This window comes from Strongylocentrotus purpuratus, unplaced genomic scaffold, assembly GCF_000002235.5.
Source record: "Strongylocentrotus purpuratus isolate Spur 01 unplaced genomic scaffold, Spur_5.0 spur5_scaffold_11, whole genome shotgun sequence".
Taxonomy (NCBI): domain Eukaryota; kingdom Metazoa; phylum Echinodermata; class Echinoidea; order Camarodonta; family Strongylocentrotidae; genus Strongylocentrotus; species Strongylocentrotus purpuratus.
Window position 1 is genome coordinate 1176357 of NW_022145596.1, and position 23213 is coordinate 1199569.

The 23213-nt window shown below is 38.4% G+C and overlaps 1 protein-coding gene across 1 annotated transcript; it reads left to right on the forward strand.

Moving 5' to 3' along the window:
• The first annotated feature begins 3226 nt into the window (after nucleotides 1-3226).
• On the forward strand, nucleotides 3227-22888 carry LOC579868 (lysosome membrane protein 2). Its single transcript, XM_779962.5, is given in 14 exon segments — nucleotides 3227-3307; nucleotides 5397-6095; nucleotides 8712-8869; nucleotides 9247-9391; nucleotides 11374-11571; nucleotides 13178-13319; nucleotides 13960-14029; nucleotides 15448-15542; nucleotides 15545-15628; nucleotides 16392-16510; nucleotides 17454-17533; nucleotides 18052-18103; nucleotides 18952-19143; nucleotides 20132-22888. Coding segments are annotated over 13 exon segments (1518 nt in total). The 5' UTR covers nucleotides 3227-3307; nucleotides 5397-5981; the 3' UTR covers nucleotides 20201-22888.
• The last annotated feature ends 325 nt before the right edge of the window (nucleotides 22889-23213 follow it).

Here is a 23213-nt window from a genome sequence, read left to right on the forward strand (position 1 = left end):
TATACGGATCAGGAAAACAATACTTGTCAGGACCTGTGGAACGGCGGGCTTGGGGGCTCAAGCCCCCCCCCCACACTTTTGAAAAAGTATATTAAAGATAATGAAATAAAAAGAAATAGAAAAGAAAGTATGCTCATGTGACCGTAATTAAATGCCCATACCCCTGAGCTTCCGGGGGCTCTGCCCCCTTGATCCCACCTTGTGCCCTAAGGCTGCAGCCATGGCCCCTGAATGCTCATCTGACCGTAATTTTAATGCCTAAAACCCTGCGCTTCCGGGGCTCCACCCCTTGGACCATACGCCAATTATTGACCTGCTAGTGTCATGAATAAGGTATGAAAATATGCTCATCTGACCGTAATTAAATGCCCCTACACCCTGAGCATCCGCCAATTTGTGCTACGCTCTACCTTATCTTAAATACTCTAGCCTCCCCCACTCACTTTCAACCACATTTTCAATCACTTTTATTTTCCTGGATCACGAGTATATACTAGTAGTGAGTTGGTTGAAGAACGAAGCCACGTACAAAAGTATAATCGATTACAACAGTTTTGGGGCCGATATTCATAGAATAAAGGTTTTAAATAAAATATTCACTTCTACTTTCAAAAGGACTGGCCCATTTGCTTTAAAAAAAATTGTAGAGAGTTATTATTATGTAATATCTAGAAAAAATGTCTACCACATGATTTACCGAGTTGCTTCCTTTTATCAAATATACACGTAAAACAAAATGAGGACAGACTGTGCGGATAGCAAACCGCACGGATCGTCCCTCGGACGATCCGTGCGAGTCACGGGCGATCGATGCGAGCAGAAAACCCGCATGTTATGTCCGACGGACAAACGAAACTGGTAGGACAAACGGTGCGGTCACACCGGACTATGTCGCACAAAAAGTACCCCTTTACCGGACATTTTGGTAACACGCATGCGGTCATTCCTACCCCGGAGGGGGGGGGGGGGGGGCGGGGCGGGGCTATAATAGGGAATATGGAACGTGGGACCATTAGAAACCCATCGAAAAATCTCTAATGGACCAACAAGAACCCACAGAATTAATGGACCAACAGAAACCCATAGAAGATGTGGTGGATGTTGGTCCAATAGAAAGCTTTATGCCTTGGTCCATCTGCATTTGATTGTTTGTGGGCGTGTTGGACCAACAGATATTTTCTATTGGTTTCTGTCGGTCCAATATTTCACTTTCCCTATTGAAACCATTAGACACAATATAGCTCTAATGGTTTCTGATGGTCCAATCATATAGGCTATTGGATCCTATTGGAATTTCGACCTGGGATGTAGGCCTAATTCAGCTTTTCTTCTTCTGATTAATTCTGCCTCCTTCTGAATTAACTGAAGATTCTTGCAAACTATGTGCATGTGTTAACCCAATTTACGTCCATTCGAGTGATATTTACATAAATACAGTTATTTACATAGGCGCCGGAAGTGGGGGGGGGGGGGGCAGGGGCAAGTTGCCCCCCCCCCCCAACAAAAAAAAGTAGGGGGGAAACGCCATTTTCGCCCCCCCCCCCTAAAAAAAAAAAAAAAAAAAAAAAACGCCCCCCCCCCTCCAAAAAAACACACAAAAACAACAGTAAAGGAGTAATCATGGTTTGTATTTTTAACCAAAAGAATATAATAATAAAAACCTGAATTAAATCACATATACAATTCCATTCAAAGAAAAGGAAAGTTCACAGGAATTAAATTTCATAAACATTGCGCATGCCACCTATACGGTATTTATCAATGGAGGTCTTTATAATGGCGATACGCGCATATCGTGGACATATTGTGCCAGAATGGGAAAGCGTGTCTGTTTTTTGTTATAGGGGTGAGAAGACATAAGCCCCTGAACGCTGGCGTACAGATGGAGGGGGGGGGGTGTATTTCTTATTCGATACCAGTCGAACCAGTAACATTTACAAATGTTGCTGTTATGACATGATTTTCCGGTATTTTTCTCCATTTTTTTTGTAAGTCATACCTTTTATGCGTTGTTGGAAAATAAGAAATTCCCAAATTACAGTCGGGCGAAAAAACGCTTATAGAACCTTTATGTCATGGTCTGCAAAGTGGCTGGGCTCGAGCCCTCCCCTCCCCCTCCCCTCACTTTTTGAAAAAGTATGTTTAAGAGAAAAAGAAAGAAAGACGGAGAGAAAAAAATAAGTGACCTGCCAATGTCACAAATAAGGTATACAAAATGCTCATCTGACCGTAATCAAATACCTAAAACCCCAGAGCTTACGGGAGCCCCGCCCCGGACCCCACTAAAGGCCCTAAGGCGGGCCCCTGGATGCTCATCTGACCGTTATTAAATACCTAAAACCCCTGAGCTTCCGGGGTCTCTGCCCCCTGGACCCCACCGAGGGCCATAAGGCGGGCCCCTGGATGCTCATCTGACCACAATTAAATACTTAAAACCCCTGAGCTTCCGGGGGCTCTGCCCCCTGGACCCCACCAAGAGCCCTAAGGCGGCCCCTGGATGCTCATCTGACCGTAGTTAAATATAAAACCTCTGAGCCTTTGGGGGCTCCCCCCCCCCTTGAACACGTCAATGGCCTTAAAGAGGGCCCCTAGATGCTCATCTAACCGTAATTAAATACCTAAAACCCTTGAGCTTCCAGGGGCTCAGTCCCTTGACCCCCTGCCGAGGCTCATGCACTGGACCCCACGCCAATTTACGCTCTACCTGATCGTTAATACTCCACTTTGAAAAACGTTCCGCGGGACCTGCATGTAAGTGTAAGACTGGTGGTGATGCAGATTTTTCATCTGCCCCCCCCCCCCCAAAAAAAAAAAAAACTGCAACCTGAAATGCAACATGTTCATGTTTATATACTAGAACAGCGTCGGATCCAGGGGCCGGGGGTCGGGCCTGGGCTCCCTTCTAAAACAGGTAAAAACACGTTAATTAGACCTAGATCTATACCTTTATTTGGAGACGTACGTGCTCTCGTCCCTGATGCCTAAGGAGGGGGGGGGGGGGTGCGATTTTCAATTTTCGGGGGGGCAAACAAAAAGGAGAAGCTCCTATTACCCCCCCCCCCCCCGCTTTTTCAACGGCTGGCTATTTCGCCGCTAAATATTTTCTCACGAATTGGGCCCCTTCTTAGGCCCCCTCCCCTGCCGCCAGCTGGATCCGCCCCTGGACTAGATAGATCATCCGGATCGACGTACCGTACGTACCGATATTCAAAATCACGAGATCGAGATGCAAGTCATTTGACACATTTTTACTAGGTGGATCTCCCACGCATCGCTACTTAACAAATCATTGAAAGGCAGTAAGTCAGTAAGTAGCCTAAGTATTAAATCGATTGAGTGCTATAGCTGATTATGAAATGTTTTCTGATTCAGTTTTTTATGAAGGCAGGTGAATTTAAACTTTGCTAAAGCCAACAAACAAGCTCAAAATCAAAACACGAAGTCGAAGTCATCAGTGCAGTCCCACACATTGACATTGGGATGTTGTGATTTCGGACTAGGCCTATAGCACGTAGAACTCGCACATGCATAGCTGCATTACTATCCTGGCTGTGTAGTAAAAGCTGTGCTATTGATTCTCAACATTTCAAACACCACTCTGTACAAAATTCAACTGTTTTCACATATTGTTAGAAAAGAATAATTCAAAAATTCAAATCGTGAGCCACATTATTGCCCTACGGAGAGTTTTGAAAACAAAAATTATCGGCAAGAGCCAAGCTAAGACTGCGACTAGATTCTAGTCTACGTTGCCCGTACAGAGATCTAAAAACAATAATTATTGGCAAGACTTTGTTGCCCGTAAGGAGATCTAAAAACATAAATTATCGGCAAGACTTTGTAGTTTGTTGCCCCTACGTAGATCTAAAAACAATAATTATCGGCAAGACTTTGTTGCCCGTACGGAGATCTAAAAACAATAATTATTGGCGAGACCTCATTGGCAATACGGAACTCCTAAATTAATAACTATTGGCGGGACTACATTGCTGATACAGAGATATGAAAACATGTTTTCATAGAAATGACTGAATGCTTGAGAATTTACACACATGTAAAAATTTGTGTATTTTTGAAACGGTTTAAACGAAACCGCCCATATACATTTATCGGTTAAACGTTTAGCACAAAAACCGTAATGACTCGGGCTTAATTTTTTTATCATTTTGATGATTCCAGAACCTTGCAGTACACACCAACCAATACTTATAATGCTGGATGATTAACCTTTTCTGATCAATTTCACAACGTTTCTTTCACAATGCAATCGCATGACCAGAACTGGTCTATACCTTTAACTACGTAGAGTAATGGAGGGAGTTTTCGGCCGGTGGCAGTTTTCGGCCGGTCCGTTGGATGCATGGTAAAATCCCTTTAAAATACATTGCATAACAGCATATCACATATCACACACATACAATAACATGGCAGAGTCACTGGAGAACCACATTTGCAATGGAAAATGTATCCTCACATTTTACACGTGTCTGTAAGGAATATGGGTCCCATAAAATGAGCTGTATTTTAAGTATTTTTCAGATTTAGAGTCAGATTTTTTTAGCTCAAAAGTTTCTCACCGCATGTATATTATGATATCATTTGAATACTATAGCGCCGTATCTCTGTATAGTTTAGATTCCAATTTCTGATCACCGTACCCTCAGGTGTAGTTTTCGGCCGTGCGGGGGATTACATGTACGTGCTCTGGCTGCACACGTCTTTTTTTATTAACATAGCGAGCCCGTGCTCCCTACTGACTACGTACGTTCACGTGGCCTTTTTTTGGGGGGGGGGGGGGGGGGGGGGGGCCTCACGGCTATCACAGACAAAAACATGACTGAATCTAAATCAGCAGTGAGAAATTTGCTCATGGTGCTCATCACTCTTCATTACATGTATTATTATGACTTTTTGTTCTTCTAAGTTTGAAGTCTAAAGCTTCAACCTGGTTTCATCAGTTTAATATTCACATGATCAGTGTCATTTTGCATCGAGTTTTAAGAGTGTTATGTTTTTCAGAAAACTTGTGTTGCAAACATCCTTTTTGCTGTTGGTTAGTTACATGTATGGGCGCCTAAATCCAGTTAGAAGTCCAAAGTTTGAAGTTCACATAATCAAAGACTTCCAAAATCAGACTACCACTGATATTTGAGTTTGATGATCATTTACCCCACATGCATGCCAATATTTAAACAGTTGAATTTCAGATACGGGACGTTTTTATAATCCAATCCAAAACAAAAGATATTTGATATAGCTCCTTTTTCTTGCGGTTACAATGCACTGCACACACACTGCTCCAATACGTTTGGGCTACTTAAAAGCACATGCATTGTGTACCAGAAGAAAAATACTCAAACCTTGTTCTTCCTTTTTTCATCTTGCACCATCTACAGACTTGAATCCAATTCAGTATGAAAATGGATTTCCTACTGAACTAGCAGTCAGTACATACAATTGAGTGCCAGTATTGTCCACTCCTAGACATCCAGCAACATTGTCAGTGTAGGTAGAAGCTACCATGAGAGGACTAGACGTCTAGCAACATTGTCAGTGTAGGTAGACGCTACCGTGAGAGGACGTAGACATCCAGCAACATTGTGAGTGTAGGTAGAAGCTACCGTGAGAGGACTAAACATCTAGCAACATTGTCAGTGTAGGTAGAAGCTACCGTGAGAGGACTAGACATCCAGCAACATTGTCAGTGTAGGTAGAAGCTACCGTGAGAGGACTAGACGTCTAGCAACATTCTCAGTGTAGGTAGAAGCTACCGTGAGAGGACGTAGACATCCAGCAACATTGTGAGTGTAGGTAGAAGCTACCGTGAGAGGACTAGACATCTAGCAACATTGTCAGTGTAGGTAGAAGCTACCGTGAGAGGACTAGACGTCCAGCAACATTGTGAGTGTAGGTAGAAGCTACCGTGAGAGGACTAGACGTCCAGCAACATTGTCAGTGTAGATAGAAGCTACCGTGAGAGGATGGGTCAGAAGGGTTGTTTCATCACCACCGGGGTTCTAGGCGTCCTCCTAGCGATTGCTGGCATCAGTTTTGTTCACTACTTCCCTGTCATTTTCGAAGACATTGTGAAAAAGGTACGGTACTCATTTTTAACTTGTTGATTGATATGTTATAAATCTAAGATACTTGTATAGATTCACAGTTGCTTTTGAATGTTGTTTATTACCGGTAGTATTTTAAGGTTGTCTGGTCAAAAGGCTTGTTAAAGTTTCATACCTATAGTTCTGCATGAAGATTTACATACACTGTAAGATTTCACATGAGTTCATAAGGTGTTAGTTAGTCTGTTATAATTTATTTTAACAAGGGCCTTTAATACATGCTGGATGATGATGTTCTCTAGTGGGGATTCAGAAAGGAAAAAAAACAGGAGCCATGAGCGGTTTAAATCTCAAAAGAGATCTGGTAAAAAACAAGATGCTTTTAAAGTTTAATGTCGTTGTGAGGAAATTTTACTTGTGAAATACCACATCCTTAGAGAGCCCCTGCAATTAGAAAAGTACCAGGGTATGGTACTTTTTTTAAAACTGAGTGGGATAAATAATAAGGTTAATAGGAAAAAATGAAAATAGATAGAAATTATGTTTTAAGATATAAAACTTTTTTTCTTTCATAGTTTTTTAGGGATTACTGGACAATTTCTTCATCAAATTCAGTAATAATAATTATAATAGTGGGTTCTTTTATAGCGCTCATGTCAGCAGATTTGCCCCTCCTGGCGCTCCCGATTATTACCCTGGCTTTAGCACGGCTGCCATACGGCGCGCTAGCATTTCAAGGAATAAATTCCTACCAGTACTATCATATATGTTATTGAATACTTTGTAAAAAATGACTTTGCTGATTTACACAAATGAAACCCATGATATGAAAGCAAAAGGTCAGAGGAAGCATGTGACTCTCAGTGTTAACACTTTATCTTTATCTCTTAACCCAACTTTAAGGTCATCCTCGTATGTAAATATGCAAGAAAGCATGTGGACTTTGTATTATTTTGATACTGACTAGTTTATAGCACAACACACTTTTCTCATGTTATGATTTGATGAAGAATTTTAATTCTTTGTATGATATATTATTTCATTACAAGTTTGAAACAAATAGGATGAGAGTGGGCATGTGACTCTTGGTCAAACAATAATGAAACAGAAAAAAAAGAGATGGAAAAACAGTTTGATGATGCATTTACATGTCAACAACATTCATGTGACTATGATGTGAGAATACATTGATGTATTGCCAGAATAGGCAACTTCCTCCAATGAGATTAATCCTTGTTAAAACTAACTGTATCTTGACGGGGGGGGGGGGGGGGGGGGGGGGGGGGGGGGGTAGGTAATTGTCATCCATTATGGTACATGTAAGTGTCAAAGTGGGGTGGGGGTATTGACCTAGATGCTGAATGTATTTTATCTGCTCTGCTCAGGATAAAATAGTATTTATTTGAAGGAGAATGCAAGGAAAGCTCAGACTATACATTTTTACGTAACATGTAGATCAGTGTTTTGAAGCTTTTTACCGGTAGTCATGGCATCCTTTAAGAAATTAAGAAAATAATGACACTTTTAATATGATAAAAATTTATACCTTATAATCAACACACTAGATGAAATATAGAATTAAGTGTGCGGGTACCTCACTGCCGAATACATATACAAATCATGATGTGCACTTCAGGCCCCCCCCCCCCCCCCCCCAACGAAATTGTTTGGTTGTCCTCCACACAGCTAAGAGACAAGGTGCAGGCTGGCAGATTTTTTATTTTGTTTATATTTAAAAAAAACAAAAAATCATTGGGGTTTCAAACATTAAATCATACAAGGTCAATTAAACACACAAATATGGTATATGAATAGTGTAATATCATCTTTTTGATCCTTGCAATGTATAAAACGGTATGTTGGCCTTTAAAATTACTCCCCCCCCCCCCCCCCCCAAAAAAAAAAAAATTGTTGTTGTTGTTGTTGTTGATACAAGCGGCTCAAGAGTGACGAGCGGGTGGTCAAGGATAACCAAACAATTTTTGGGGGCCTCAAATTGATCCACGAAAATGAGGAAATTTGCAATTTTGTTGCCCAGAACTATCCTGTTTCTAAATGTTGCGAGAAAGTGAAGCAAAGGAGTGTGGTAAAAATGTAATTTAGATATATTTTAGGCATCTCATTGTTCAAATATAGAGGTATTTAGGCACTTTGCTGCCAGAAATCATCATGTTTCTAAAGGTTGCGAGGTAGAAAGGGAGTTTTTATTACCTTTAAAATGTTATTTCCTCATTATCTAAGATAATTTGGTTCTGACATTATACCAAAATAACAATTTAAAAAAAAAATAATAACACTAAAGCTCTCTCTCTCTCTCTCTCTCTCGCGGCATGCCTAGGGACGTCTTGCGGCATCCGGTTGAAAAATGCTGATATAGATTACAAATATTGAAGAAAATTGAGTTCAAACTGCAGATCTGTTGAAAAGGAAATAGATTATGGTGATAACGAAGAGCAAAAGAATACAGTTTGTGTATTCTACTACTATCTATAGGTCAAATCTCCTTGCCATTATGAATGGAAAAAGATTGAAACTCATTGTTTCATTGGTGTTCTAATGATCAGAACTAATAAGCAAACTTATGAGTAAACACTAATAATACTAGACATTTTATTTGTAATGTTCTCCATTAATAATTTGTTTACACAGCAAACTGTCCTAGCACACAACAGCACCGGTTTTCAAGAATGGGCTAACCCTCCCGCCCCTATTTATCTAGAATTCTATGTATGGAATCTAGAGAATCCTGAGGGAGTTGTCAAAGGTGATAAACCTAATGTCACAGAGAGAGGTCCTTACGTTTACAGGTAGGATATTTTTTTACATTATTGATATAAATTTGACAATTTCGACCAATTTATGAAATTTTACAGTTACATAAAAATGTTTGTTGATAAGACAGATGTAGAGAGAAAAAAGTATTAACCTATCCAACCAAAATGATTATCAAAAGTATGTTCTAATTTTTGAATGAGAAGATTTACATTGTACATGTTTTTATGTCGCATGTGACAGTTTTTGGACTTCAAATAAAGTTCATGGGACTTACAGAATGTAGCTAACAATTTTCTGTAAATAATTGGTCTGTCTTAACTCTGGTATGCTTGCTGCTCTTTTGGGATGATTAATCTCTGACATGAATGATGTAATAATCTCCATTTTTTCATTTCCATGGCTGTTTCAGGGAAGAACGTCCCAAGGTGAATGTGACAGAACATGAGAATGGTACGGTCTCTTACACATCCCCTCAATCATTCTACTTAGATCTGGACCTATCAGTGGGAGATCCAATGGTTGATACATTTACTACTCTCAATCTTCCTCTTTTGGTAAGTGAATTAACCACTCTGTCTAAAACTCCTTGGTAAAAAAAACACATCCAGCTGAGTGGTCTGGGGTTTAAGCATAAAACGGCTAAACATTTGAATTTGGATTGTACAGATATTCATCATTATTATTCAAAATATGGCTCAGATTGCACCAGAGTGCATCTTAGAAGCTAAGCACCTTAAGCAAGCCCTGGAGCCTGGCCACAGCATCTAAGAAGCTTAGCGCCCTTAAGCAAGCCCTGGAGCCTGGCCACAGCATCTTAGAAGCTAAGCACCCTTAAGCAAGCCCTGGAGCCTGGCCACAGCATCTAAGAAGCTTAGCGCCCTTAAGCAAGCCCTGGAGCCTGGCCACATCATCTAAGAAGCTTAGCGCCCTTAGCAAGCCCTGGAGCCTGGCCACATCATCTAAGAAGCTTAGCGCCCTTAAGCAAGCCCTGAAGCCTGGCCACATCATCTTAGAAGCTAAGCACCCTTAAGCAAGCCCTGGAGCCTGGCCACAGCATCTAAGAAGCTTAGCGCCCTTAAGCTAGCCCCGAAGCCTGGCCACATCATCTAAGAAGCTAAGCACCCTTAAGCAAGCCCTGGAGCCTGGCCACAGCATCTAAGAAGCTTAGCGCCCTTAAGCAAGCCCTGGAGCCTGGCCACAGCATCTAAGAAGCTTAGCGCCCTTAAGCTAGCCCCGAAGCCTGGCCACATCATCTAAGAAGCTAAGCACCCTTAAGCAAGCCTGAAGCCTGGCCACAGCATCTAAGAAGCTTAGCGCCTTAAGCAAGCCCTGGAGCCTGGCCACAGCATCTAAGAAGCTTAGCGCCCTTAGCAAGCCCTGGAGCCTGGCCACAGCATCTAAGAAGCTTAGCGCCCTTAAGCAAGCCCTGGAGCCTGGCCACAGCATCTAAGAAGCTTAGCGCCCTTAAGCAAGCCCTGGAGCCTGGCCACAGCATCTTAGAAGCTTAGCGCCCTTAAGCAAGCCCTGGAGCCTGGCCACAGCATCTAAGAAGCTTAGCGCCCTTAAGCAAGCCCTGGAGCCTGGCCACAGCATCTAAGAAGCTTAGCGCCCTTAAGCAAGCCCTGGAGCCTGGCCACAAAGAACTGCCTGCTTTTAATACATCCGTTTATACTCCTTCCCGTTACAGTTTTACATGTTTGAATTTTTATATGTGGCCCTTGTTCCAGAAAACTCAGCACGGAAGTCAGTGATTCTGGTGAATTTGACATACATGTATCTCTCCATTGTTGACATATCTGAATGGAAGTTTAGGTCATTTCGAGTTTAATCTTGGCAGCAGTGAAAAAAATACACGGGGCTTAGGGCGAATTTGCCCCGAAATGCCCAACAAATTTTAGAGTGTTATTTTTATGCAAAAGTAGCCCTTGAAAGATAAATATTATTTTTTCCCTGCTTGGCAGTACATGAATTTACCCACTCCATTGCCCTAAAGTGTTGTTATAATTTTATTTAATAAGATTATCATTTCCTACATTTATCCCATTTACGTTAATGGCACATATTTTTGTGCCACTACATTTTGCTGAGCTAAATAAGTAAGCCAATAAATGATATGTTTACAATAATCAATGTTGATCTCTTGGTAAATTATAAAAGTAACAATACTGTTCTTGGTAAGTGATCCAATGAGTGATACATTCACATTAGACATTGTTATTATTGGGAGATCCCAGTTGACTGACTAAGATGGATGGCAAACAATCCTGATAGTCCATGAATCCAGCAGTGTCGAGTTCTTGGACCCTCAGATAATCATAACTTATTTGAAAGGCCCGCAAGACCAACATAATCAGCATTGGGATTTGCTAGTCTTGTGGGCCAGCAGTCTTGTAGGCTTTAGCTGTAATTGTTTCACTTGCTTACTTATCATCTCATACTCACTTTTCGTAAGCTAGACATTTCTACATGCAGTGTTACATATTAATATTTCCTCCTTTGATTTTCATTGACATTAAATATTGTCTTTCTTTTTCAGACTGTAGTCAATCAGCTTCAATTCATGTCAGATGCTATGAGAATTGCCGTCCGTGCATTGATTCTCAATGACCATAAGGTGTGTGTCACACATACCGTCCATGAATACATCTGGGGATACAAAGATGCGATGCTTACTAGAATCAAAGACTTAGAACCTGATTTGGTGTCTACGGACATCTTTGGATTTTTTGCTGGGGTAAGTGGACTGTCATTTGTTACATGCTAGATCCTTGGCAGGAATTAGTTTCTCCCAAATGTTCCAAATGGTCTTCCTGCATAGTGGAGGGAGGGGGGGGGGGGGGGAGGGGGGGAGGGGGGATGAAAGGAATTTTGCAGGTGTAGGGCCAATTGATATAATAATAATACTGTGTCCTTTTATATAGCGCAGCTACTATATGAATATACTCTTCTGCTCTTAATACAAAGTATCATATTATAACCCGGCTAGAGCAGAGCGAGCATGATAAGGTGCTAAAGCATTCAAGGAATTTCTTCCTACCGGGTACCCATTAACTTCACCTGGGTGTAGAGTGGCAAACGGATTAATGTCTTGCCAAAGGACATTAGTGCGGCAGCGGGACTCGAACCATGTACCATGTGACCCAAAGTCCAGGCCTCCAGGGACATATCCACTAGACCAATACACCTCTACATTTTGTGTCTGTTCTCAGAGCATTCAAAGAAGTGCTCCCAAGCAGGTACCTGCTTTTGTCTCAATGGCTAGCTCTCTAGAAAGGTCACCTGTCTGTAGTGGTCAACTTCATTATGCCCCTCAAGGAAGAGAACAGGTGTTAAAGGACCTCTCTAAATAGGCCACCTGTCAACACTGGTCACCTTTCCCGTTTCCCTTTGATGCTCTTAAAGGGATTGGGTATCTTTGTCTCAGATTCTGAAACAAAATCCTGGATTTAGCTCATGCTGCAATCTTAATCATAAACCTTTAGGTCAGTCAGGAACCCAATGACTTTTACAAGCCGATCGCTGTCTGATTGTCAAGATATTTATGATTGAATTCGAAATTTCAAAAACTGCTTTCCTAACGGTTTTTATAACACTACAGTCGATTGGGGGAAATGAGTTTGGTAAAACTGGTCACTCAAAGATTTTTACTTTTTTGAGGCACTTCTTGATCATTTTGAAGCGCATTCTTTTAGGGCTTCGATATTACACCATGTCACAGACATGATAACACGTAGGGCCATGCATCTCAGATTTAACATTGTTAAATGATGCCTTTAATTGATGAGTTATAGTCTGGTGGCTAAGTCGCCAGAATGTGAATTAACTGTTTCAAATCCCTGCTATGGCACCAATGCTCCTTGACAAGATTTCAAACTGGGGTAATGTACTCAAGCATCTCATAAACCGGAGTGTTGGCTCAGTCAGTAGAGCGTCCGCCTCACAACCGGGAGGTCGTGGGTTCGAACCCCGGCCGCGTCATAACAAAAAGACGTTAAAAGATGGGAGTTGTTGCTACCTTGTTTGGCGTTCAACAATAAATAAAGGATGTCGATCTGGCGCTGCTCAGTGGCTGCCGGGCTCACGATCAATTGGGCAAATAAATTTCCGTTTCGGTTTAATAACATTAGGAGTGGACCATTAAAGATTATATATTATTATTATTATTATTATTAGTCCGGTGGCTAAGTCGCCAGAATGTGAATTAACTGGTTCAAATTCCTGCTATGGCACCAATGCCCCATGACAAGATATTTAACCGGGGGTTATGTTACTCCAGCATCTCAGAATAAATAGCAGCATTAAAATGTCATACAAATATTTACCATTGTATCTTGATACAGAAAAACAACAGTAATGATGGAGTGTATACAGTCTATACAGGAGAAACTGATTCTAAATTAACCAACACCATAGACAATTGGCAGGGTATGGAGACGCTGCCTTACTGGACGACACCCCAAGCTAATATGATTAATGGGACAGGTAGAGTATGCTTTCTGGAATATATACCTATGTGCCTGCAGGTTGTAATGGTCAATTTAGTTATGCAGAGTAGAGATATTTCAGTGGTTAGTTCAGTTGATAGGAGACAAAACAACAATTAACGTTGTATAATATATTTCATCTAGACATTTTTAATGCTGTAAAGTGCTGTGAAACCAGTTTTGTATGAGTAAGAACCGACGCTACAAGAATGAAGTTGATGTTTGTTATTCTAACATGCTAGCCCATGACCTTGGGTTAATGATTATAATTATTTAATAAAGATACACACTGTATCATATAGATATATAGAATGTTTGATAGATATAGATCAATTGTCTAGAAATATTCAAATGAAACTAAAGCAGCTCTGAATTATGTTTAGTCAGAGAATAGTTTGTTAGTATAATTTGTGTACATGAATGTAATCTTTCAATGTACTTGTATAGCCTACTATTAAGTTTGTTTGTACAACTAATTTTTACAGCACCTTGCGTTATCGTTATCAGCAAGTGCGTTTTAGAAATCTATGTTATTATTATATTTAATATAAATTTATTACTTTTTCAGGCTGAAATCATGGACATATGTCTCCATGTTTTTGATTTCTAATTGACATTACCTCTTGATTTCATTTTAGATGGCACATACAACCATCCATTCATCACCAAGAATGACACAATCTATGTCTTTTCTTCTGATATATGCAGGTAAGTGTTCTTATCCTTAACTTAAAGCAAAATCATGGGCTTCTTTTGATAAATGACAGACATGTATACAATTTCACCCTCCTTAAAGATAAAGACCAGTTATGGTCATGCGATTGCATTGTGAAAGAAACGTTGTGGAATCGATCAGAAAAGGTTGATCATCTAGCATATGTATTGGTCTGTACTGCATGGTTCTGGAATCATCAAAATGATAAGAAATTTGGCCCAGTCTTCGTAAAGTTACAAGCATTGTACACAGAAAGATGTATATGGGACTATGCACATGTGCGCGACACATGCGTTTATCTCTCACACACCAATAGATAAACTAATTTACCAAATATATCAATTAGTAGGCGGTTTCAAGGCAAAATTTGTATCATCATGTATTAGTCAAAACATATTCTTTCACATGATTGGTAATAAGAGCTTCCATTTCATATTTTGAAATTGGGGCGTTTCCAATACTGGTCTTTACCTTTAAAATATTTTATATTTGTGGTGACTCATTTAAAGTGTACCAATCACCCAAACATGTTTTGCTCTTGATGTTATGCATTTCATGTGGCTATACTGGAGCAATTTGAATACATTCAATAAATTCAATAAACAGTACAACATCTTTAATATAGAGTAGACTGTCTAGTTAATGTATTGTTACGCATTACATGCAATAGGACTTGGGTTCTGTGCGAGCCCTATATGCGGGCTTTTAGGTATCCTTTATCAGAGTTGCCAAACAGTACGATTTAATTATATTTTGTATGATTTTTAGAAGTAAATACAACAGTACAATTTTCCTCAATAAAATACTATTTTCAACAACAAAAAAGATTTTCTGAAATTATGAATGTGCTTGTGTATTTTCTTCTAAATGTCGACAAACACAGTCTTACAAAAAAAAGAACTTAACGATAAAAAAATAAGATTTTTATTTTGAAAATAAGATTTTTGGGAGAAAAGAATAAGATTTTCGTTCATTTGGGGTTGGCAGCTATGCTTTATGTTCTTCAATAACTGTTGATCTACAGAATGCAAGGTAGAGTTTTAGTAAGGTTGATTTAATACACTCTACCTATACACAAATTATGTCTTCAGGTGATTGGTACAGTTTAAGAATATCTTAGCTCTGACATGTTCATAGTAAAAAACAAGGTCTGTAAAAAGTGTTGATATTGACTTATTCAAGACATCAGAAATCATCGGCTGCCGCTAGGCCAAAAGAGCTATGTGTTCTCTACTGCAGTTGTGGCTTTCTTGCAAGCAGCAAATGATATATGTCCCAGCTCCATGTACATGGTATTGTTAACAAAATACAACTCGGTTTGATTAGAAAGTAAGTAGTACTGCAATCCATATCATATTGTAGCCATAGTCAGAGATCCAACTTATCGTTTGAACTTGTCTGCTCTTTTTAGATCAATCTACGCCGTCTTCGAGGAAGAAACGAATACCAGGGGTGTACCTACTCTTCGGTTTTCACCGCCCTCATACTTGTTTGCTAACTACACCATCTACCCCCTAATATTGGTTTCTGCACCCCTGACAAGGCCCACTGCTACCCAGGAGGGTTACTTAATATAAGCCAGTGTCAGTTTGGTAAGTAATATGAGAAGTATGTCAAAATATCATGTATCATAAAATGTTCTAATAGCCATCTCTGTGGACAGACTACTGGATGGAATAGTACTCAAATTTGATTTGAAAGAATATTTCAAAACTTATTTTCAAGCAACCGCTGATTCTGATCTATTTGGGGGCCTGTCTTTTAAATAGTTCCGATTAATCTTAACTTATTGCGATTAATTAGTTTACTGCTATTTTTCTTTCAAGCACTCTGCATTTCACGTTTGTTAATGAAAACACATATAAATGAGTACATGTAAGGACCTCATTGTGAACAGCTACTTCTGTCATCCCCTTCAGTTGACACAGAAATTGTTGTGGTTTACCACAGGAAAGGGAACAAGCCTTATAGTTCACCAATCGCCTGAAAAAATATAATTCTTGTATAGGTAGATTATATGAAATCAACCTAAAAAAAACAATAGCCCTACATTCTATATGTAAACAGTTATAAAGGAGTAAGGAGAAAATAAAGGAAAACATGGATCCCAGGTCAGACTTGGGTTACGTTCACATCTTATTCTATGGGAACGCCTATGCTTGCATTATTAGTCTACTCGAGAAGATGTTTTACAGATCACTGGGAGTGTCTTTAAACTACTATATCTCATCGTAGAAGAAATATTTGAAACTCTCAATTTGACTACAGTATAGGAACATGGAATCCCTTACATCAAATCAAGAGTAAAACATGTTTTGGTGATTGGTACATGTTCTCTTCATTTCTCACGAACAGGTGCCCCAATCTTCATGTCATCTCCTAACTTCCTCTACGCTGACCAGTCTGTTATGGACATGGTCATTGGCGTCCATCCAGATAAAGAGCTTCATGAGACATACTTTGATCTAGAACCTGTGAGTATATTGTCATGTTTGGCTTTAGATGAGTGGTGCCATTGTGTGATGGACACCCTAGTTGGGTGGTACCATGGTGTGATACACATCATAGATGGGTAGTGACATGGTATGGTAGTCACCGTAGATGGATGGTACTGTGGTGTGATAGACACTGTAGATGGGTGGTACCGTGGTGTGATAGACACTGTAGATGGGTGGTACCGTGGTGTGATAGACACTGTAGATGGGTGTAACCGTGGTGTGATACACATCGTAGATGGGTAGTGACATGGTATGGTAGTCACCGTAGATGGATGGTACTGTGGTGTGATAGACACTGTAGATGGGTGGTACCGTGGTGTGATACACATCGTAGATGGGTAGTGACATGGTATGGTAGTCACCGTAGATGGATGGTACTGTGGTGTGATAGATACTGTAGATGGGTGGTACTGTGATGTGATACACATCGTAGATGGGTAGTGACATGGTATGGTAGTCAACGTAGATGGGTGGTACCATGGTGTGATACATATCGTAGATGGAAGTGCTATGGTGTGAAAGACACGGTAGGTGGGTGGTACCGTGGTGTGATAGACACTGTAGATAGATGGTACCGTGGTATGATCGACAATGTAGATGGATGGTACCGTGGTGTGATAGACAATGTAGATGGGTGGTACCGTGGTGTGATAGACACCATGGATGGGTGGTTCCAGAAATATTATGAAGCCATGTGGATCAAAAGAACATCGAACTACATGAGCAGAGACAGGGTTGTTTACCAGTTTTCTGACATTTATGACACGGCTGTCGCCAAAATGGCATTCTTTGGTGATTTGAAAACAGGCAGCTAGCTTCAGTCTGAGGAAGGTGTCTGATGTATGAATGCTGAAACTGTCAGTAGAGGCAAACAACCTGATAATTCTTTGTCTTTTTGTCTTGTATTCCAATTCTATAGTACACTGGAGGTCCTTTGAATGTCTCTAAGAAGCTACAGATTAATGCCCATCTAAGGAGCTATGATTTCTTCTGGGAAGAGTGAGTATAAATTATCAAATGATAAAAAAATGTACATCTATATAATAATAATAATTATAATCTTTTAAAGTCCTCTCCAAATTTTATTAAGTTAAACCAAAATAGAAATTCTTTTTGCCCAATTGATCGTGAGCCCGGCAGCCACTGAGCAGCGCCAGATCGACGTTGCTCTGTCCCTTATTGTTGAACGCCAAGCAAGGTAGCAGCAACTCTCGTCTTTTAACATCTTTTGGTATGACGCGGCCGGGTTTGAACCCACGACCTCCCGTATGCTTGGCACAAGGATGAGAATGTATTCTCAGACAGCATACATGTATGTACATTTAAAAAAAAATAATAGATTTCCAAAGTAAATCACTGCTGGTAACAAAATGTAATCATAACCCATGTTCAAGAAAAAAAAAAGGATAAGCGATTAAATGACGTGATTATTATTTGATTTTGTAAAATAAAATCATCAAGCCCCTTTAACTTGTGAATTCTAATTTTGTCTTTCCTCTTTCTTTTTTCGTCTTCAGTTGGTACAAGAATGTAGCAGAAGCATACGTTCCTTTGATCTGGATTAATGAAGTAAGTAGCAAGAAAATTATATATGGAATTGGACACATCATAATTCCCAAATCACAGATCTTTTACATGTGTTAATATTTTGATTTTGACTTTGATCTGGATTAATGAAGTAAGTAGCAAGAAAATTATATATGGAATTGGACACATCGTAATTCCCAAATCACAGATCTTTTACATGTGTTAATATTTTGGCATTATAGTTAATTTATTGTAAAGAGCAAAATGAATGAACTCTTCATATATTAGTACATTACCTCAATGTCTCACTATTTTTATTTGTCTCATTTTCTGGAGACTGCCAAAATGTATGAACATCTTCAAGAAACTTTTTATTAAAGGGATTGTGTATCTTTGCCTCAGATTCTAAACATATACCTATTATTCAATTCCAATTTCTGCTATTTACTTTCTTTTTGCTTCACTTATACAAACATGCCAGTGACACCTGAGATAACATATATTGCAATTTATCGAGCTTAAGTTTATGCATTGTCATCAATAAGTTGTTGTTTTTCTCTTATTTTAAAGTCTGATTATGTATAATATTTTAGGCATCCCCTGATGCACTTCATGGAGTCAGAAGAAAAGACTTACGGGTTATAGGAATTTTACATTTCTTTTTTTCTTCCAGGCAACTTCGAGAGGTGCAGCAGGGGAAGCCAATTTTATTCTTTCATACTTTGTATCCTATGTGCCATTCTATTGTACCTTCTATTGTATCGAAATGCCAAATAAATAATAATAATAAAAATAATAATTATGAAGTCCTTTTGGTTTTTGTTGTAATTTTCGAGTTCATGCAATCAGAGGAGTGACTCCTGTGGATTTTTTCTTCTTCATTCCAACAGCATGGATCACTGACTCAAGAGTCCGCTGATGAGCTGATGAAGCAACTCTACCTACCGTTGAAGATAGGAACCTACGGGACATGGACTGTGTTAGGGTTTGGATGTCTCCTGGTCTTGCTCTCTCTAACCTGTATCTCAGTCATGCTCTGTAGGTCAAAAGGATCATCAAGTCCTCTGGACTACCCTGTCAATGTAAGTCTTTACCATTTCAATTCAGTTTTTTTTTTTTTTTTTGTATTGTACTTTTTTGGTTTTGTAAAGTGTAACTTATAACGCTGATGGAGAACAACTTTCTACCCTATGTAATAAATAAATTATCGTTAACCCATTGTTATCAACAAAATAAATAAATTATAATACACCAGAATAAATACATTATCAGTTGTCCATTGTTATCAACACAGACTCTTTTGAATGTTTCAAATGGTGTATGACGTCTTTGAATTTGAAAATGGGCAGTTTTTTCTTGAAATTTATTTAGCAGTTGAACACTTTCAGTAAACTTATATACAAGTGTATATGATTCATATTCACATGAAAATATGAATACATAGACTTGGACTGGTTTGTCTTTCATGGAGAATCATAAGGTAGGACGAGTGTCAGAAAAGGTTGATTTGTAGAACTGTTAAATGGTCAAAAAGCTTACACAAATGTATCTACCTGGTATTAACAAGTTGCATTTAAAATTTGAAGAAAGAAAACTCAAGCAATAGGTTGATTTATGCACCAACAATCTGTAAGTGGCACCATTCTTGTCCCGATTTCAAAAGATTTACAATTTTAAGAACAATAGTCTGGAAAAGGGATTTCTAGAGATAGGCTTTAAATATTAAGAAGATAAAAGGCTAATGAATGAGTAAACAAATATGTCACAAGTTTGTGAATGCCAGTGAAATTTTTGATGAATTTCCAGGAGTTAATAACATTCAGTTTAATTTATTTCATATTTGTTTTCATTAAAAATACAATGCATGGTGATGATCCACCACTTATCAGCGTACTGAGAAATACTGTATATGGAAACAGAACAAGTTACGTGTGTAAGACAACTTATATGGCCTTAAACTGAAAAGCCTTTGTGTATTATTTTTCACATGTGTGTCAGTACATATCTTTTTTTAATGTAAACATAATCTTTTTGTAACCTTGTAATCTTTTTCTTGCCCTGAAATCATAGCAGTCTCGTGAGGATGCCCCATTGATCAATGGTGATACTACAAGGGATGAAGCAAACCAACCAATCTGAGAGAAATAGCCCAAGACGACGTTGATCAAGGTACAGGTTTCACACAGCTTCAGACAGCTTAGTCAAACGGAGTGACGCGTAAAGACATACCCTAAATGGCACATGTGGTGGTATAAAAGATTGAAGTATCAAATAGTGGAATGTTGTATTTGATTGATGTTTTGGGGGATTAAATGACATGTATTTAGCCTGACGGAGGTAGTAGGGATATATATACTAAATATAACTTGAGATCAACATAATCAATGTGCCTTCTATGCAATAAAATTCTGATTTTCAACAAAAGGGGCTTTCATTTTTCCCAGTGATATCTGTACACAGCACTCCATTTTGCCAATGCACAGAACAGTGTAACTCTGAAAGTATACAAGAATGTATGCATTCCACTCATGTGAGGAAGATTTGTATTTTTTTTTATGTTGCTGGGGAGCTGTGTCATTTCATCTTGGGGACATTGACATGAAGATTTGTTAAAGAATTTAATTATGTTTAAGCCATTGCCTACTGGAACTGGTGACCCATGTATAAAGCCTATGGCAATGAATGAACTCAGTAGTCAATGGGCTAATCTATTTTGAGAATGTCATTTATTAGTATGCATGTGTGGTGAAGTTATTTTATGAAGACATTCCTGAACCACCGATGATAAGTTTTCATGCAATAGACTGAAATTAAATCTTCATCTGGTCCAATGATGGTATGTGCAACCATGTATTAAATCTTTTTAAAAAAAATTTAAATATTTTTTTTATAAATGTAATGCTTCCTGGGAGAAATTTCAGTAGTTTGAACATATATTTTTCAATTACAGATCGATCAATTGATCTTATTTACTGGGTGTAAGCCACAAATATGTTCAAACTATGTATTAAATCATCGCCTGACTCGCAGAAGTGCGTTAGCGACTCAAAAACTACTTTTCAAATTATTCACATTTAAAGATTTGTTTTAAATTTAAACTGCTTTCCGTCCCGAAAATTGGTTAAAACTTAGAAGACAAATAGAAATGTTATAGTACTGAAATAAGTCAGTTTTATAAAAGTTTGAGGTGATTTAGTGCTAATGCCCTTCTGCTTAGCGCTTTATTTTTGACCTGAAGTTGGAGCTAACGCCCTTCTGCCAGCCAGGTGACGAAATGTCCTCCTGTTTCCTGGGTGGTGTTTGTAAGGTGTTTCCTGTTCTTAGGTTTGTTTACGCTCAAACAGTGAACCATAGATTTGTTTCATTTTGTTTTTGCCATTGACATGTCTTGTACTGCCCGAGACAGATTTCTATTTGTATGATATAGAGCAGAGGGAAATCAATGTGATAAAGGTGGCAAAACTATTGTGAATTGTTAAAACGGGGAATTAATAAAGTGAATGTCATTGATGACGGAATTGATGTATTTTGGTTACATGGTAATAATCTGAATACTCTCTGCTGTGACTAATTGAATTTTACATAGCAAATCACTGAAATACTGCTATTAAAGAAGTGAAGTGTTTTTTGTTTTTTTTAAGTACTGCTTTTCCTTGCAAGATGAGCATTTATAATGTGTTTTGCTAAATCATGATGTCAGCCGATCAAAGTTGCAATTTATCTAATCCTGTCCTCAAAAAGTGAAAATATGTTTCAGTTCAGTATTACATAGCAATACAATAAAAATTACAGGGCAGAAAATTGTACAGCAGAAAACATGTACATGTCTATATATTTACAAATAATAGCATTGATGCATTTTGGCTATGTTAATGATAACGATTTACAGGTTCTTCAATTAAATTTAGGATGTAAACTGCCAACCACATGTACATGTTGATTTACTCTGTCATTGGTTGAGAATTAATGTCACCCCTTTGGTGCAGAGGTGTTTTATTAAAGTTAATTGACACAATATTTGCTATGGCTGAATTTTATCTGAATTCATGAAATTCCTAGAAATAGGCATTGTTTGGAATACTGCCCACTCTGTACATTGAGATTACATGTAGAAATCATTCCTAAAAAATATAATAAATAACAAGGTATATAAAGACTACTGCCATGAGCTTTCCTATGTGATTAGCTTGTAAATATTCATAAATGAATGATACATGCCAATGAAAACTAAAACAACAACCTATTATTGATCAAGACTTTAGTTAAGCCTCAGACTGAAGCCTCTTGAACTGCCCAAGTTTGATCAAATGCAGCACAAGCCAGTCTAAAAAATAATGATAAGGAACAATTTCATAACATACTTGTACACAATTATGGGAAATAGCATTTTCAAATTATAGTGCGAAATTTGAATTGAAAGGTTAAATCTTAATTGTTGCTGGTTCATGTGTAGACAATCACTATTAAAACTATACACAAGCTTGTCACTGTATTGATGATAATCATGAAGGCTTTTTTAAAGTTGACGAGTAGTATATATGAATTAATTCTTTTGTGTCTTGTGGACAATGAACACTGTAGTCTTTAGAGCATTTCTCATTGCTTGTATGCTGATAATTTTGCTTGTTGTAGAGGAATGTTAAAGCTACATTCACATTGTGCATGTGGTGTTCAACTTAATATTAGCCTTTGAAAAATCATTTGGTTTAGGCTATTAAAATGGCAACCAAAAGTATGTAAAAATTAACATTTTCTTGTGCCTACAAGTGAATCAGTACTAAAAACAAAGAAAGAGAGAAAGAAATTGGTGAGCTCTTTATAAAAGCATATGTTGTACAATTATGCATTATGTTCAAGTGACTCTGTCTTTTTCCTTCATCTAAATTCATGTTCTTAAGAATGTCACGGGTTTTTTGTCAGTATTGAATACCAAAGATACTTACCGGTAAATTGCCATTTTGATAGTCTAAACGTGACAATAACTCCCACGAGTTGCTGTTAATTATGTGTACTTGTGCGCGCTTGATTGTATTGTAGAAAGTAAGATATAATGAAACTTAATGCTGAGTGAACAAGTATCTTTGACAAAGAATATTAGAAATCTGTTTTATGTCAATATCTTTCACTCAATTTCCATGATTATTTTTCTTAT